This window comes from Odontesthes bonariensis, chromosome 17 (assembly GCF_027942865.1).
Source record: "Odontesthes bonariensis isolate fOdoBon6 chromosome 17, fOdoBon6.hap1, whole genome shotgun sequence".
In the NCBI taxonomy this organism is placed as follows: domain Eukaryota; kingdom Metazoa; phylum Chordata; class Actinopteri; order Atheriniformes; family Atherinopsidae; genus Odontesthes; species Odontesthes bonariensis.
Genome location: NC_134522.1, coordinates 7,190,025 through 7,208,963, shown reverse-complemented (window position 1 = coordinate 7,208,963; position 18,939 = coordinate 7,190,025). Strand labels below are relative to the sequence as shown.

Genomic DNA, 18,939 nt, shown 5'->3' with positions numbered 1-18,939 from the left:
TCTCTCCTCCCCCTAACATCAAAACACAGAGGACTCAGTTTCCCATAATCCACCTGTCCTGCCCAACACCTCTACCTCTCTGTTTATTTCAGATGTTTGAAAAACAACAACGTTTTTGACACTGAATTCACTGTAAGTCAAGCAGACATTTCTCTATTCCATTGTACTTGATCCACTCGTCATTTCTTTATATTTTCCTTCCAAGCAGGCAGATTATTTTGTAGTCTTTTAAAGTGGTCATGAGCAATATTTCTTTCAAAGTTTTTCTTTGGACATTGGCTGCTTTTGCACTCATTTTCAGTCCAGTCCAATCCTTGTACCTGACCATTTTAAGATTAATCTGTTTTAAAAGACACCTCACTCAAGGATGAACCGGAGTTATGTCTACAGAAAACAGACAATTTAGCAAAGAAGCCATTTTAAATTCTTCCTTTTTGTGGCAAAAACATAATCTGGTCCCCTTCTTCAGTTGCATCTATGAAAAACAGCAAATTTAACACAGTTTGACAGACAGAAAACAGGATTTCTGCAGCAACAAAATGATTCCCAAAGAGCTGTCAGCTGAAACTTGGCATATCTCAGCATGGTGTGCAGTGTGTTCTTAAAACATTTGAGGAAACTGGACAAGTGGAGGACAAAAGAAGAAGTGTCAGGCCTAAAGAACTATCTACAGCAGATGAACAGGAAAGCTCGTCTGATCGGGTTCAGGCTGTGTTGGAGAATAAAGGAGCTCAGACCAGATATTCACTTTCAAGATTGTTAGAATTGTACAAACTCTTTCTGCTGTATTTACATTTACACTTGCACACGTTTCAATAAATTTCTGCACCTATTTCCTGCCCATATATATAAAGAAATTGGTTGAGCCATGTTCTGTAGATTACTGGACTGTATAACTGTAACAGGGTTAACTCTGCTTTATTTGAATCTCTTCACCTGCTGTACAGTAATGGAAATTGTTTGTTTTCAATGCTTTACTTGTTTCGTGGAAATTTATGACACTTATTAGTGTTTTTGTCTAATAGAATCAAGTGTTTGCTTGACGAATTTGCTGCCTGCTTTGTCCAGATGAGATTTAGCCCACTGAGGCAGGATGATGATGGCCTCTTCAACACCAACCCCAGGACGATAAGCAAACTGCAGTGGGTCCTGAAAGGTGTTCACCTGATTATCTGGGTGAGCCAACAACAGCCTCTGCATAACACTCATGATATGGGATGTTAGGGCAACTGGTCTGTCGTATTTGTTCTCCATCTTTATTTATCTAGTGCTGACCATCTTATATACACACATTTACCACATGTTTTACTCACTGAAAAGCTTATTTATTAAGACTTTGACTTATTAAAATGAGGTAATGGGGCATCAATGTATTGAATGTTTCGCCTGGTTCTAAACAAATCTTTCTGCAACTGAAGTTTAATATCTTCATTCATCAGTAAAAAAAAAGCAGGTGAAACTGGTGAGAGGAACTGTTTCCCTGTAGCTTATTAACAGGACAAAATGTAAACCGTCGAGCCAACAACGCATCGCCTGCTGAGAGCTTTTTCCTTGGAAAAATTGTGTTTCTGTAAGTGCCGCTTCAGTGTTTATATGTTCAGCTAACATAGCTGCTCCTGCTTGTGCAAACTAAGTGTTCCAAGTAAAAAACTAAAGTATCAATGATTCACTTACCATCAGTGATTTCATCAGGGTTTTTCCAAGTGAAAGAGTTTTTACAGTTCTGATAAACTTTAAAGTGAATATCTGCTCTGAGCTCCTTTCTCCTCCAGCACAGCCTGAACCCTCTCAGACGAGCTTCCTGTCCTTTCTTTAAGGAGTCTTCAGGAATAGTTCTCCAGGCTTCTTGAAGGACATCCCAAAGCTCTTCTTTGGATGTGGGCTGCCTTTTGTTCCGTTCTCTGCCAACATGATCCCACACTGCTTCAGTAATGTTGAGCTCCGGGCTCTGGGGAGGATTCATCCCTCCATCAGACCTGCTGCCACTGATTTTCAGCCCACTTCTTGTGTCCTTTGGCACAGCTCAGCCTTTTCTCCCTGTTTCCCTTCCTTAAGAACGGCTTCTTGACAGCCACCCTTCCATGGAGCCCATTTCTGATGAGGCTTGGGCCAACAGCAGATGGATCAGCTGAAGGTCCAGATGCATCTCTCAGCTCCTGTGTCAGGTCTTTGCTGGATGTTTTCCTCTTTCTTAAGGACATCACTTTCAGATCCTGTTCATCTGCTGTAGATAGTTCTTTAGGCCTGACACTTCTTCTTCTGTCCTCCACTTGTCCAGTTTCCTCAAATGTTTTAAGGACACACTGCACACCATGCTGAGATATGCCAAGTTTTCAGCTAACAGCTCTTTGGGAATCACCTTGTTACATGTTTTATTTTGTGTTTTGTTTTTTATTTGTTTGTTTTATTTAGTGTTTTTTGTTTTATTTAGTGTTTCTTTGTTTTTGTTTGTTTTATTTTGTGTTTTTCTGTTTTATTTTGTGTTTTATTTTGTTTTTTTTGTTTTATTTAGTGTTTTTTGTTTTATTTTGTGTTTTTTCTGTTTTATTTGGTGACTTTGGGTCAGATTTCCTCCTGTTCATCTGCTGTAGATAGTTCTTTAGGCCTGACACTTCTTCTTTTGTCCTCCACTTGTTCAGTTTCCTCAAATGTTTTAAGGACACACTGCACACCATGCTGAGATATGCCAAGTTTTCAGCTAACAGCTCTTTGGGAATCACCTTGTTGCTGCAGAAATCCTGTTTTCTGTCTGTCACACTGTGTTATCTTTGCTGTTTTTATCAGATTAATCTAAAGAAATGGGAACAAATGATGTGTCATTGTGACAGGCTGCTGGTAACAAAGTGCCTAAAGATCCATTTTAAAATGGCTTCTTTGTTAAGTTGTCTGTTCTGTGTCGACACAAAACTGGTTCATCCCTTGAGTTAGGAGCCTTTTTTTATGTTTATGCTTATGCATTAAGCAGATGCTTTTATGCAAAGCGACTTACAAATATAACATTACAGCTAACGTCAAAGCTAACAATCAGCTACATAGAGGTGATGGGGTAGAAAAAGAGTGCAGGCATAGAGGGAAGTACAGGGTCAGTGCTGGGGTGGGAGATGCTCTCTGAAGAACTGGGTTTCTTTATTAGATTAGATTGTACTTTATTTATCCCACAACGGGGAAATTCACTTGTCACAGCAGCAACAACAGACATGAAACAAGAAATTAAAAAAAGAGAATTTTTAAATTAAAGAGAAAAAGCAAATACTAAAAAGTAAAGTGACCAAAAAGTAAAGTGACCTAGTATAAATAATATTGCACATTGTGAAGTTGAAATTAATCAAATATGAATAATACGGATAAAGAAAAATGGTGAAATGTCCCGATGAGAGGAGTGTGCTGCTGAGTGAGCCGTTCCTTCCAGAAACCAACAGATGGAGCTGGAGACCACATGTTACACTTTAATACACCTGCAGAGCTGTGACCAGCCAACATTCCTTAGATTAAACAAACTAGTTTGAAAAGAAAACTGGTCGAGTTGTTATGACCCACAGCTCTAGAAATAACAGTTTGTTCATTCTTATTAGTTTATAAACAAATTGATTGATGGAATAATCAGTTACTGATAGAATTACTGATGTATTTACTTCGTAATTACTATTAAGTTAACCTACTTTGCAGCAGTAAGGGGACACTTTCTGTTGGAGATCACAGAGTAGTGGATATTCAGTCCTTTAGTAGGGGCACTGGGGGCCATTTGGATGGCTAAATAACAAACAATCTTTGTTCTTAAAAGACAAGGGGAACCTCGAATTCTTGGAATATTCTTTTCCTACTGACCCTATCTTGGTCATGAATATTTAATCAGCATAACCAAGGCCAGGCCAGTTATGAATGATTCATCGTTATAAAATGTGTTTAAACACTTTACTGCCTTTGCATTAATTATTAAAAACAACTTAGCATGACTGTCAGCATGATTGTATTTGACTGGTATGTCCTCTGGCAGTCCTGTGTTTTAGGAGCTGCTTTTTTTCTCCATCTTATCTTAAAAATATCCTGCAGAACCCATATTGGTATCAGATGCTGCCTAAAATACAGCTCAAATGTTTAAAAGACTGATTTTATGCACGTATCTTACCTCCTCCAAGTTTTTAAAAAGTAAAGAAGAACAAGTACAGAGTTTAGTGTGAAATTTGCTCAAAGTTGTTAGTTTTTATTGCTACATTTGCACCCTTTTCCTCATCATTGAAGGGCTTCATTACAGAGAAACATCTGCCTGTACTTTGAACTGTTATATTGATACGGTAAACTGTTTGGTTATTACATGAATTACATTATCAAGTCAACTGATAAGCATTTGCTGCCAGGAAAACATTCCAGCGTGATCAGAATCATCACAGGGCATTTAAACTCGTTAAAAGCTCCTGTTTGCTGTATCTGATACTTCATGATGTAACCTGTTGGCACCTTAAAACACATCGCTATGCATAAATGCACTTATAAAAGCAGAAATCTTTTTGGTAAAAGATTACCTGAAAGTTAAAGGTATCACAATTATTTAACACTTTAAGCGAGACGTCCATCTTTGACAGTTTATAAATAACAAAAAGAAGTGATCGCATCCATGATCATTTCTCAGTGATATCCTCTTTGTTAAGCAAATTTTACAAATTGTAAACCTTGTTTGGGTGGAATTTTTTTTTATCTTTTCAATTCTCTCAATAGATTTTGGTTTAAGGAACTCCCGAATGAAGTGAAAAGCTTACTTTTTTTGTGTCTGAAGTTAAAAATAGCAGATTTAAATCCATTATCCTGATGTAGAGGCCTGCCTCGTTTGAATTACAATATTTCTTTACAGATTTATTGAAAAGCTCCTTATAAAGAACACTTATAATACTTACACTGTGTTTTCTGACTTGCATGTGCATCAATTCTTGGTACATGTAGACAGAAATATCTGAAACAGAGTTGTGTGTGCCTCTTATTTATTTGTCTTCATGGGCAATTCACTAAATAAAACAAATACTGTTACAACACAAAAACGGATTATTTTTTCCAAAGCAGTTTTGGCCACATGTTATGTACATGTTACAACGTCATAATAAAAAGTCTTCCTCACGTCAATGTTTTCTCCATTTTAATAATTAAAAAAGTATGCTGCCGTTCACCGGGCATTTACATTGCTCAGGTCAAACCACCTTCACTTTTCTCATTATTTGCAAAAAGCAAAACTTGTCAACAATAAATAATACTATAAAATGTACACAAAAAGATTGACAGTCCACCACGAGATAAAACGTTGAACAGATCGGATGTTTAGGGAGACGGAAGTTGGGAGAAGGGTTATCCTCTTAGCAAAAAAGTGACGGTCCATACAAGTTACAGAAAAAGCTGATCATCTATACATTCACACTAGCAAGATAACAAAGTTGTTGTTTCTGGTATATTTAATTTTGTACAAAGAAAGGACAGTTGTTTTTACAAGTGTGTATCATTGTCTTAACTGTGGAGATTATACAAGCAAGAGTTAAGGCAACTTTCTCTGTTGTTTTTGAAAAGTAACATGTAGTCGTATCATGTTTTATTCTGTCTGTGGACCACTTGTTTCTATTCAGTTTGGAGTTAGTTGTCTTTGCATAATCCAGGCTGCTGACCAGGCCTGTAGTCCATCATCAAAAAAAAAGGAATGCTGGAGATTTGTCACATGTTTGGTTGATATAATAGAGACCGATTCATTAGTCCAGGATTTCCAAGTCAGAGTTAGGCTCCCATCTGTCCAGTGTCTACTGCAGGCATGGACAGTAAGCTCCTTGTCACGCTAGTGGAGCTCAGAGCAGGTTCGAAACAGTCACAACTGGACATGTTACGGTTTTAGTCTGTGTAAAGGTGTCAAGGAGGAGACAAAAGTAAAAGTTCTCATCAAAATCACGACCTCAGGTTAAGTCGAGGGGGCTCAAATAGTTGGGACTTAGTTTAAATTTGTGGCAAAGACATAAAATAGTTGAGCAAACTCCACCAAAAGCAATACCATTTGCTTCCTTTGGAGTAAATTTAACAGAATAGTTCAAAAGAAGTAAGATCAGCCGAGAATACCAGTCAACTCAGACCAGTAAATTGTTAGTCTAGCTTCTGCTAAGCGAGAAGTTAGCTTAGCTTTTGCTTTGCTAGCTTAAATTAGCCAGGTCTCCAGTCTTTATCCCGACCCAACCTAAGCATCTGTTAACTTTAGCTTATGGCGAGACGATTAAAACAAAAGAATTTCCCATAAAGTTTTGGCCATATATTATAAATATTGTGGGCATAAACTAAATATTTCGTCCTGAGGGTGCCACAAATTAGCACCTTTTTGTACCTCTGCTGAGAAATCTCTATTTTAAGTTCTCACACTGACGGTAATATACTGCCATTTATCACCAATCAAGCAGAGAACATCCATTTGACTGGATTCACTCGTGCATTTCAGGCTTTTTTTGGTCTTGCTTCCCACTGGGGTGACAATGTGTGTTGCGTTGCAAGTGTTTCTTGACTTTAAAAGCAGAAAAAATATCAACTTTTCTAGCTGCAGTGCTGGCACCAACAAATACAATTTTTTCTTTTGTACAGAATTCTGACTGATTGTTGCTACAATTACATCGTCCAAGAGCTAACGCATAAAGTTGGTGTAAATCCTGCCTTCGCATTAGCTTTTAAAGTGTTCAGTGAAAATAGTGAAATGGTGTATTTCTGCATTATATTAGTCATGGAGTCAAACACAATCTTTTTCTGAACCTATCAAAGTTAACCGAAGAAAACTGTATTACATAACCCTTACCAAACACTAAATTAAGTCAAAAGTAAACAACTAAATGATGATATTTGAACCAGAAGTTGGAGCTGGAGAGTAATGGCTGAAACCTGAAGGGATAAAACGAGTGTTTTTGAGGCGTATGTCTTCTTAATTGCAGAACTATCTACAAAATTATGACTGATCAGAAAGAGTCAAGGTAGCAAATTAAACCATAATGACTTGTGGGAGAAAAACATGGTAATTTAGTGTTAATGAGAGAAGCTGATGCCTTTTGAATGGGAGTATATGGGATCCAGAGATTTTTTGGATTATGTGCAAAGCTGCCATCAATGATATTGGACCTGTACCAAAGGTGATCTAAAACTCCTGTATCCAGGTGCGTTATGAATATTGTTGCTTGCTCTTAAGCAGAGGCACATTTCTATTACTTATAACACCAAAGCACACATGTGCACTCATTTCATGCCAGGATGTTTAAACAAAATGGCAGCATTTCACATCCCGCTCATGAATCCCTTTAAATCAGAACCTCTTGTTCTGTGACAAACTCTAATTCATGAAATAATGTATGTATGTTTACCTCAGAACATATTACAGAAAGGAATATCTTCACTTAAAAAAAAAAATGCAAATCAACAGCCAAGAGAGAAAGAAGATGCTTAAAAGCAGCGTGTTCACCTCTTTAGCTTGCAGAGAAGTAAAGCAGAGGCAGTGAAGTGCTTAAAGTGACACCGAAGCTGCATGCTGATCCTAAATGGCTGACTAACAGGCAGCAGATAGAGTTGCACACTGCTTATTCTGAGTCAACACTGTGTAATCTCAGCTGGGCTCTCTGCTTGCACCTGCCTGACACACAGAGTTTCATTTACTAACCAGGTCTGACATGAGTATGTATGCCTGTTGTGTGTGAATAAGTGCATGTGGAAAGGTTGGGACTCTAATAACTCAGCGTCTCACTGTGACATAATGAAGTAAAACAACGGCTGCAGGACAAACATCTCTCTACATATTCTCACGTATCCTTTATGACTGTATAAAACAAAAACTGCACCAGCAATAATACTGCTTTTAACTTCCTCTTATTGTCACCTTCCTAAAATAATCGTCTAAGTCATTTGTCATCAAAGGTCATTAATTTAATCTTAGTTTTTATGAAAAACAATACGTGTTCTTATATGTCAAGCATCATCCTTTGATACATACTTACTGACTGAAATGATTATTTTATGCGATAATTTAACTTTTGGGGGGAGTTTTTTGTGTTGTCCTGAAAAACCTGAAAAAATGACTTATGCGATTATTTTAGAAAGGTGACGTTATGTTTTGCTGTGTCTTGCATTCGTTTGCAAGTTAAGTGCTTGTTCTTTTGGCAATAATAAAATGATCTGGTCCAAGCTTCAGTTTGAAATGTTTTGTCTCAACACTCCCGATGCCTTTGGCATTTAATAATAACTAGTCTGACACCGGTGCAACAAAACTCCCTCCATAGGAGTGTAAACTAAATGCTGGCTTTGTTTGACTGGGCCCCAGCATTTCACAGTTGTGATGTATGCACACAGAGCGTAATACCGAGTGTGACACTGGCTTGATTATTGGGCAAAAGAAAATTGAGTAACTTGTGGACCAGAAATGGAACATGTGCACCAGATTCTTTGTCTTCCTGCAGCATGTTTCCTCTCACAATTTATGGGAGAGCTGGCTTCTGTCTGCCCCCTCTAAATCCACCGCTGTCAGTCTCAAACGAACCCATGACAGGAACATCGCTGGTAATGTATTATAGAAGAGATTAAGCACTAGCCTGCGGTAGCGAGTACCCGCTTCATGTTGGCAAAGTTTCCACGCTGCCATGCCGTCTCGGTTCTTTCGGTGGAGCGTTGAGCCTGGAAATGCTCCCTGAAGTTCCCCGGCACGCCAGAGTGTTGAAGCTCACAGACAGCGTTTCTTCAAGTGTCAGTGAGTGGAATGATTATCATGACGACTCGGCCTCATTTTTGTGCAACGATGCATCTAAATTCAGCAAAGTTGAAGAGAGCGAAAGAGGAGATTGCATGATTCCACCCACACACCATTAGCTGCTGGTGAAGGTTAACATTGTGTCCAGTTTGTAGATGTTTGACAGAAATAACTCTCTCTACAAGACTGAGAGCGATTTTATATCCAAGTTTTCCAGCTTCTGATTGAAAGATCGACTTGAATTACCCTTTCGGTCATTTCGCATGAACTGTGATTTTGCTTTGAATGCTTGTTTTGAATCAGCCAGGTTGGCAAAAAAGAGAAAAAAATAACACTTATTTTGTACCTGTGGTTGTCACTACTTTCCAAACCTCAGCTTTGAATATTGAGCATAATAATTTAGTGCTCCGCATTAAAAAAAAAAAAGAGAATAAATAAATAACAGTAAGGACAGTGCTTGCTTTGAAAGTGGAGGGTGGGTAAAGTCTAAGGGGCAGTGTGGGCTTAGAGTCTCTAAAGAGGAGGGGAAGCAGCGAGGGGAAGCCCCCCTGTTGCAGAATCAAATTGTCTCAAGCTCAAAAGTCAAAGGTCAAGGGGTCCTGCTGGCCGTGATGTCCAGCCCGTAGAAATTCAGTCCATCAAAGTGTGTCGCTCGGACAAAAAGAGTCCTGTCCGCTCTGCTATGATACACAACATCATGTTTTCTTGGACTCTCATCAGTCGTCGAAGGCGATTTGTGGTGCTGGTAGACTGGACGATGTGAGGACGACAACAATGTGTGTGTGTGTGGGGTAGTTTCAGGTGGTAGGATTTAGAAGTTGGGGGTAGACAAGGGAGTCGTTGATGGCACTGCGGTCCTCCGAGCATCCATCTGCAAAACAGAGAGGGAAGAGAACGACCCTCAGCATTAGTTACAGTTAACTCGAGCACCATCTTTAGCACAGCTTACATGCACGGGAGCAGAATTCAGTTATAGACTGAAACACAAGTTTGTCTGACGTCACGACGCTGTGGGAGAAAATCAAGACATTCTGCTGTTCCTAATGTTCTCTGCGGGAGATATTTTGGGATTTATTCTCACTCGTTTGAGCAACCAGCATCAGCATCAACAATTTTAGACAAACAGAGAATAAAATTAGGGCTGGGCGAGTTAACTTGTTATTATCGCGTTAACGCTTTCATTATTTAACGCCGACAAATATCTTATCGCAAATTAACGCATGTTTTATTTTATTTTATTTTATTTTTTTAATTAAAAAAAATAATAACAATAATTTTTTGAGGGCTTTTGTGCCTTTAAATGATAGGAAAGTTCAGAGAGACAGGAAGCAGGGGGCAGAGAGAGGGGGAACGACATGCAGCACGGGATGTGGGACTCAAACCGCTGCAGCGAGGACTATAGCCTCTGTGCATGGGGCGCCTGCTCAACCCACTACGCCACGAACCACCCCTGTTTTATTATTTATTTTATTATTGTAAAAGTCTGTTGCTCACAGGCTTTTATTTTGTAAAAGTCTGTTGCTCACAGGCTTTTATTTTGTAAAAGTCTGCTGCTGTCTGCTGTGGAACCGGAAAAGAAAGTAATCGGCGGATCCACCAAACATGGAGAAGGGTACGGAACTTTTACTCGGCCATTTTCATTTTAAAGTTCTTCCAGACGGCGGAGTCGACAGAACCAAAGTCATCTGTAAACACTGCCAAGTTGAATTGTCTTCTCAGCGTAGTAGTTCCAGTCTAAAATATCACTTAAAGGCAAAACACACAACTGATAGCAGCAAGTCATTCAAGGAAACAGACAGTGGAGCGAGGCTTCTACATAAAAACTACAGAAAGATGCTGATGTTAAAAGTGTGTTTGCACAACAAATGTTATGGCACTTTCATTCATATGGCAGCACATTTAAAATAAAACTAAATGCTAAAGGCTATACACTACTTTTGGATTAATTTATGGATTTTGCGTACAAATACGATTAATCTTGATTAATCAGGGAAATAATGTGATTATTAGATTAAAATTTTTAATCGTTGCCCAGCCCTAAATAAAATATAAAGCTTTATCTGCCTTGGTGGCATCGATATTACACAATATTTAAAATACTTTACCATGACACTAAATGCAAAGGGAGAATATGAGAAACAGCATTCGAATATTTGCACTCTCCCACATCAGTAATGACACACAGCGTATTGTTAGATGTCTGAAGGTAACAGTACATCAACTCTGTTAATTTCAGCTGCTGCTTCGCTCTCAACAGTGTTAACAGTGCACGGGGGCTTGATTTCCATCTTTTGTCGCCGCTAATTAATCTTATTCAGAGCATTCGGCTCATGTTACCACAACGTGAATTGGTCTTCAAATTGCTCTTGACTACAATTTCATTTAATTAATAACTCAAGGAGTACGTCATTAAATTTAGCATTAATGTGCTGAATAAATCCTTTGACATGAAAGACTTCCCATTTTCCATTCTGGAGCTCAAAGAGGTAATCTCAATGTCACACCAAAGCAACGAGCTGGTGTGGAAATGTGTGTTTGGTAAATAATAAAAAAACGAGAGTGACTGCCATGGATTTCTTTTTAAAAGTTGCAGTTTGGGCTCGATCTATTTGCTTATCAGACACCACGTCTTTACACCTTTAGAGTCTACGAGCGCTCCTCCAGGTGACTTTTAAATACATCTTCTGCACACCATCTATCAAAGCGAATGCTCAGTGACGTGCACTCTGACATTACTGTGCGGTAATAATTCAAATGATGATTCTCTGACCTCTTTCAGACTCTCTGTGTGAGGTCACATTGCGTCTACCCTTGAATCAAGCATCACATTGTGAGACTCTGATTAAGTGATCAACCTTATTATTACACATCAAAATGCTAAAAAACTTTCCGGATTTGCAGATTATACAGTAAGACCGCACATTAAGAGCAAACAGCTCATTAAATAATGTTTTATAGATGGAGGAAATCATTTTGAGCAGTTCAAAGATACACTGTGGGAGGTGGGAAACATTTCAAATATCAAAACCGAGTGTTAATTTGATTGGCACCCCACTATGAACTGCAAAATGTCAGTGGAAAAAAATCTGAATGCAGTCATAATTACGTAATTACCGCATGCCCTCTTTCACATCTAAGGTTTTACATTCCAGGTATTAAAAATATCAACTGGTCTTTACCAGGTCTTAAAGTTAGGTAAATACTACCTCAGATGAACAACAACACATTAGATATTACACTGTGTCATTTAACAAAAACTAAGTGAAAATGTAGAAGCTGTGTGTGAAAAATTAGATTTATCCTGACTGCTTCCATAAGAATTAAGAGGGTAAGTAGCAGCCAGATGCTGCTGATCAAACACACTTAATGAATTGATCATCAGGAAGTGTGAGAACTTCTATAAAAGCAGAAGTTTAGTTGGTTTGCTGGTCTGGAGCATTCAGGTGTGTGTTAACACAATGCCAAGGAGGAAAGACATCAGCAACGATCTTAGAGAATTGTTGCTGCCCATCAATCTGGGAAGGGTTATAAGGCCATTTCCAAACTATGTGGAGTCCATCATTCTACAGAGAGAAAGATTATTCACAAGTGGAAAACATTCAGGACAGCTGTCAATCTTCCCAGGAGTGGACGTCCCAGCAAGGTCACCCCAAGGTCAGAAACCCAAGAGCTACATCTCAGACTCTACGGGCCTCAGTTAGCATGTTAAAGGTTAAAGTTCAGGACAGCACAATTAGAAAAAGAAGAAAAGGGCTGCAGGAGAAAGCCTCTTCTCTCTAAAAAGAACATGGCAGCACAGCTTAGGTTTGCAAAGCTGCTTCTGAACAAACCACAAGACTTCTGGAACAATGTCCTTTGGACAGAGCAGACCAAAGTGGAGATGTTTGCTCATAATGCACAGCAGCACGTTTGGAGGAAACCAAACACAGCATATCAGCACAAACACCTCACACCAGCTGTCAAGCACGGTGGTGGAGGGCTGATGATCTGGGCTGGTTCTGCAGCCACAGGACCTGGGCAACTTGCAGCCATTGAGTCCACCATGAACTCCTCTGGATACCAAAGTGTTCTAGAGTCAGATGTGAGGCCTTCAAACCTCAATGAGCTGAAGCAAGGTTGGACAGAAGAGTGGAACTAAATTCCTCCACAACCATGTGAGAGATAACGTCCCACAGGAAACCATTACTTCAACTTCCTGCTGCTAAAGCTGCTTCTACAAGCTGTTGGATCAGGGGGTTCAATTTGTTTTTCTGTATTTTGTCTTAATTAAACAAATAATTACATATGTTGTTCATCTGAGGCTGTATTTACATAATTTAAAGACCTTGTAAGGACCAGGTGATTATTTTTGATACATACTTAAAGTTGAAAGGACGAGGTTTGTCTTTTGTAACTAAATAGTGTCACTGGGATGGCCCGAAGGTGAACCCACCTCATTTGTTTTGATTGCGGATTCGCAGACACCTCCTCTTCAGCGGTGGCTCTAACTCTGGGCTCCCAGCTGCTGATAGTGGTGCACTGATGGAGCAGGACAGGATGGCCGTCTTGTCAGCAGTGGGCTTTGGCACAGGCTGGATGACAACACAGCCTCCAGCTGACAGCAGTGGCAGAGCGTAGGCATGCTCACCCTCCTCCATGCTGGAGTCAGGATCTGGCTTACCCTCCACTGCGTCCCCTTTCTCATCTTGTGGTGAAACCCGCTTCCCTGGTTCCCGTTCACCCGCGGAACAGTTGTTTTCTTTCAGTGCCTCGTGCTCCAGATCACCGTTGGCTGGTCGGGCCTCCGCCTCCTTGTCTCCTCCATCCCTGTCTCCTTTTCGGTCATGGCAAGACTCAAATGTAGGAGTGAGATGTGAATGCCATCCTGAGCCATTGACTATTACATTGCACATGGCAGCAGGGGTGGTTTGGAGCTGGGGCAGGGGCAGGTTGTGGGTCCGTACCAAACTGGGTGAGGGTACTGTGGTAAGGTTGGGGATACTGGGATTCAGCTGGCTCACCGGAGGATCAGATTTGTTGGGGGGGGTGTTGTTGCTTGAAGGTGGGGCTGGTGATTCTACCGTGTTATGGTTTGTGAACCCCTCTAGTTCAGTATCATTGCCCTGTGGGAAGAGAGTCCTTTCTCCACTTTCACCCGTACCTTCCCTCCCCAAACCAGCAGCTGGTGGAGACCTTGACTCAGCCTCTGGCTCCACTTTGACCTGGACTCCAGGTAGCATCCTCTGAATTACCTGCTGTTGGCATGGCCTTTGGGCCACAGTTAAATCAATTACTCCATCTATCAAGCCAGTACCACCAGTTAGACAAATGTTGCCTGAACTGTCCTCTGCCTTCACAGTCAAGTCCACTAATGTTGTCCTGCTCCTGTCTGAGCGTACAGGAGAAACATACTCGCCACCACCTGGCTCTATCTTCTGCTCCCCTCTGTCACCTCCAGAGGAACCCGAAGAATGAGGCCTTGAGGCTGATGTCTCAGAGGACTCTGGAGCTCTGTACACAGAGCCAGTGCTTTCTGGTTGGTCCCTGGAAGTTTTTTTGGGGTTGAAGGGGATTGGGATCGGAATAGGGATCGGGACTGGGAGAGGTACAATGACAGGATAGGGGACCAAGAGAGTTGGTGGGGGTACCAATGGAGCCAAGGATGGCATGTTAAAGTTCATCATTGGGGGCAAGGGAATGGGTCCATTATGCATCATGTTGACACGGGGGAAAGGGGGCAGGCCTGGCATATGGAGACCGGGGTGTGGTGGCATGAAACCATTGGGATTGGATGAGGGATGGGCATGTGGAGACATGAGAGGCCTGTGCATGGGACTTGATGATGTACCAAGGGTCCTTGGAGGAGGTGGTGGACCAATACCAGGGATTATGGGGTTTGACAGTGGGCTGTTAGGCCCTGCTGGGTGGACAGAAGGGCGAAGGAATGATGGCCGGATATGCTGCATCATTTGATGCTCCATGAACAGAGGCAGGGGCATTGGTCCTCGGGGTGTCATCACCATGGGTGGACTACCAGAGGGAACCCCAACAGGTGGGTGCAAAGTAGGAGCAGGCGGCGGGTGGAGTGTTGGGCTCTCATGAGGTCTGGGTGTGGGAATTTTGGCTGAATTGGACAAGGGGGAGCAGACAGCAGCTGTGTCTGAGGGTGAGGTGGCAGAGGAAGTGGAGGGGGCCACAGCAGAGGTGCTGGAATGTGCCCCTGGTGAAGGAGCTTTACGCCGAAGATCTGTTAACGGCGTTCCCCAGGATTCAGGAGTGAGCAGCTGCATCCCTCCACCGCAATCCGGCTTACCCTCCCCACCGGCCATGTGTCCGGGGTTACACAGTGCTCCAGGCAAGGCAGCCTGGGTCTCCTTGTAGAAAATGTCCATCTTATATTGGTTCAGGCATTTGGCACTGCAGAACTGCAGCCTCCGCTCCCCAGCACCAAAGTCCAGGTACTCCTTAGTGTGGCGAATATGTTTGCACCAGTCACACACCTGCAAGAAAAGACACACATAACATACAACGTTTAGTTTTAAGTGTCCTGAAAAACAAAAGGCCATCTGAAGATTCCTTTAAACCAAAATCATGCTGTTTCTACATACTTTTATAGCTGCATCAAAAGAAAACGCTGGACATAAATGCACTTGTTTGTGCTCAGTTTGAATTTTGAATGCATCTCCGTCAATGTGTTTTCTCGACTCAGCATTTACAGAGGTGAAGCTACACCTAATGACATTCTGCTGTTCAGTGCGGCTGAAGTGACTTTGCCTTCAATGATTTGTCAAAACAGGGAATTCTCATTTACACCTTCTGTTGGCATTTAAAAACCCTCAGTCTCAGGAGACGGCCGCTTAGAGCACAACAAACATGACGATTTCCCTCAAATGGCCTTTCACAGTTTGGTATTAAACTGTGCACCAAATAGTTATCTGATACAGTGTAATGATGATAAATGATAATGAGCTTTCAAGGTACTTTGAATGCTGCAGTGATTTACATTACAGTAAATATCTTCACAGGTATCAGGTGATTGCAAATGTGCAGAACTTTCAGATTTTCTAACATAAGCTCAGAGCAAAAAACACATATTTGCTAAATACTGATATTCAATATGCTGTTGTTTGTAAGTCTACTTTCTTGGTGAGTAGACAGAGTATAGCAGGGATTTTTAATGTATTATTGATGACAGTGAACACACATATTCTCTTAAAGAGAACACTCTACAAACATACACAATACACATATATAGTGTTGAAATCCATTCTGTTTTAAAAGCATTGAGCTGCCACGCGAGACCGAGGACAACGTCTCGGAAAGTACATTCATCAACGCAAAATCACCTCAAAAGACCAGAATGCAAAGCAGTCTTGGTTCCATCAGAAATATTTCTGTCCTGGGATGTTTTCGTGATTTAAATAAACGTTTCGGTGTGTAAAAACTGCTGTTTACTCCATGCTGCATCCATTGCAGTGTACATAGAGACACTGTCAAATGAGCCCTTTGTATTTTGTCTACATAACATAAAAAACAAAAAAAGTTGAGATTCTTTTATGAAAGTTTATCCCTGAAAATAGCGAGAGAAGAGTAATTATTTAGTTTTTAAGGGGGTTTGCAGGGATTCAGTTGGCTCTCTGCAGTATTAGCTTCGAACTGCTCTAAAAAAACGGGATTATTCTCTAATGCAGATCACTGCATGGGCTCAGGAACACTTCTTTAGTGCCTATGAAATTGGAAACCTGCACATCTGGAAAAGCTCCATCAATGCTGAAAGGTATGAACAGGTTTTAGAGCATCATATGCTCCCATCGAGACAATGTCTTCTTCAGGCAAGGCCTTGCATATTTCAGCAAGACAATGTTAAACCATATCCTGCATCTATTCCAACAGCATTGCTTCGTAGTAGAAGAGTCCGGGTGCTGGACTGACCTTTCACCACCTGAAAACATTTAAAATACAACAAAAAAGACCCAGGACTGCTGAGCAGCTAGAATCTTTTATCAGACAAGAGTGGGACAACATTCCTAACAGCTGGACTCCTCAGTTCCCAGATGTTTACAGATTGTTGTTAAAAGAAGAGGGGATGCTACACAGTGGGAAACACTGTCCCAACTTTTAAGAGACGTGTTGCTGCCATGAGATTGAAGATGATGTTAAAATGTCTCACTTTCAACGTTTGATATGTTTTCTATGTTCTGTTTCGGATAAATTGGAATTGAAGTTGTAAAACAACTTCAGAAAATCAAGAAAACTATCCAAATTTCAACAAGTTGAAATACAGAGTTGCTTTCGTTTTACAAACTTCGACTTTTTAGATTTTTGTAGAATTCTTTATAGAATTGATTTTAAACTTTTAATGATTGTTTTTAAAGCTCTTAGCGGCCTCGCTCCATCATATTTATCTGAGCTTTTAACAGTCCGCAATCCTGGTGGAGCTCTGAGGTCAACAGATCAATTTCTTCTGGAAGTGCCCAGGTCAGAATACAAACCCTGGGGTGAGCGAGCCTTTTCCGTCGCTGCCCCCAGGCTCTGGAATAAGCTCCCTGTTGAGCTGCGTCTTATTTCTGACCTGGGCTAAAAACCTACTTATTTAGGATTGCTTTTAATACCCAGTAGTATGATGACACTTTTATCTTATTCGATTTTGTTGTATTTTATTGCATTCACTGTTCTTTTATTGTTTTTATTTGTTTTTACTTATTATTCTCTTTATTTATTACCTGCTGTAAAGCACTTTGGTACACCGTAATGATTGTCTGTAAAGGGCTGTATAAATAAAATACATTTACATTTTTAAAAAGAAATTGTCATGGAACGATTTCTTTGTATCACATAGTTAAATGATCATCATCAGATAAGCTTTTACAGGCTGTAATCACATTTGTGATCAGCTAATTTAGCTTCTATTGTCATCGAATGTTGCTCTTTCAGACAAGATCGCATCTGCACGCAGAGAGCAAAGCAAAGCTGGTAAAAACAGGAGGCTAATTCAAAGAGTTGTCTCTTCTTAGCCACTGCAGTGGCACGCTGCTGCACTGTTTAATCAATGTTACACACCTTTCCAGTGCAAATCATGCACATTTTTCTTGGGGGAAGAAAATGAATGTGACCCTGGTAGAGCAGATAGCAGTGGGCGAGCCCTGAACACGGCGTTACTCGTCAGGCCACACACAGCTCACTCTGTCAGCTCATGGAGGAGTGGCAGGTCCTCGCTGGAGATAATTAAGGCATTAATCAGTTGTCAGACCTTTCAGCGACATCCATCCATCACACAGACCCTTTAGCCCCCCTGCTGCATGTTAATAAGTTCAGGGATGCAAGCGGAAGGTGGATAAACTCCTTTTCCAACAGCACTGGCTTATTTGGCGGGATCATGACTGGCAACAACCTCAAATGGGCTGCTTGGACAGATGCACTGCAGCTCTGGCTGCGAGTTCAATAGAATACATTGCATGCCGTCCTGCAGCTGCAAAATCTGATTCTTTGCATAGATTATGAGTTTTAAAATGTCCCACACCAGGTGGATGATTCCAGAGACTTACATTAAAAGAAAAAACAACTTAATATAACCGAGTAGTTTGGCTTCATCAGCTGGACTACCTTTAATTCTACATGTTTAAACAGCCTCTTTAGTCCCAGCTAATCCAATGAGCCATGACTGAGTAAAAGTCAAAAAGGTGCGCTCCCAAGTTGAGCTTGATAATGGCAGGCCTTGGATATTTTAAATAATAAATGTGCTGGAATTTTTCTCGACGAGGAAAGACAGATGGAGAGCACTTAACGACTTTCTGTAGCGTGAGTGAAATTTCACTGCACATTACACTAATGGAGATGTGCCTTCTCTTTCTCGCCGTCTCCCCACTCCTGCACACAGATGTTTGCCGTTCGATGTAATTACTGTTATTTATTTCCATCGTGGCCAACGAACCAGCATCGGTGGTGTACTTCATCCACTTTGCATTACAACAATTATCATGCTTCTAAACAAGCAGAATCACCTCAGCCTCCTCTCACCCTCCGACCTGGTAACCAGAGCAGCAAAATTCAAGAATCCTCAGATCAGACGGCAACTGGTTTAAGTGCACAATTAGCTCAAACGAACAAGTTGCTCTCAGGGCTCGGTGGAATGGATGAAGAGCTGCAAACGCACAAAAGGAGAAGAGGTTTGTGGACCAACAGGTTGTGGAGGAAGAAGGAAAAGAAGAGGATGTGGTGGATTGAAGGGGGAG

General features: G+C 41.0%; 1 protein-coding gene across 2 annotated transcripts in view; it reads right to left on the bottom strand.

Annotated features, from left to right (window-relative positions):
• Positions 1-8,040: 8,040 nt before the first annotated feature.
• The window catches only part of sobpa (sine oculis binding protein homolog (Drosophila) a), a 54,216-nt gene continuing 43,317 nt past the window's right edge, over positions 8,041-18,939 (bottom strand). For both annotated transcript variants that reach the window (XM_075448241.1, XM_075448242.1), the window contains 2 exons: positions 13,161-15,207; positions 8,041-9,599 (listed from right to left, as the gene is read on the bottom strand). In XM_075448241.1, the coding sequence (XP_075304356.1) occupies positions 13,162-15,207 (2,046 nt within the window). In that variant the 3' untranslated portion in view covers positions 8,041-9,599; position 13,161. The remainder of the gene's footprint in view (positions 9,600-13,160; positions 15,208-18,939) is intronic.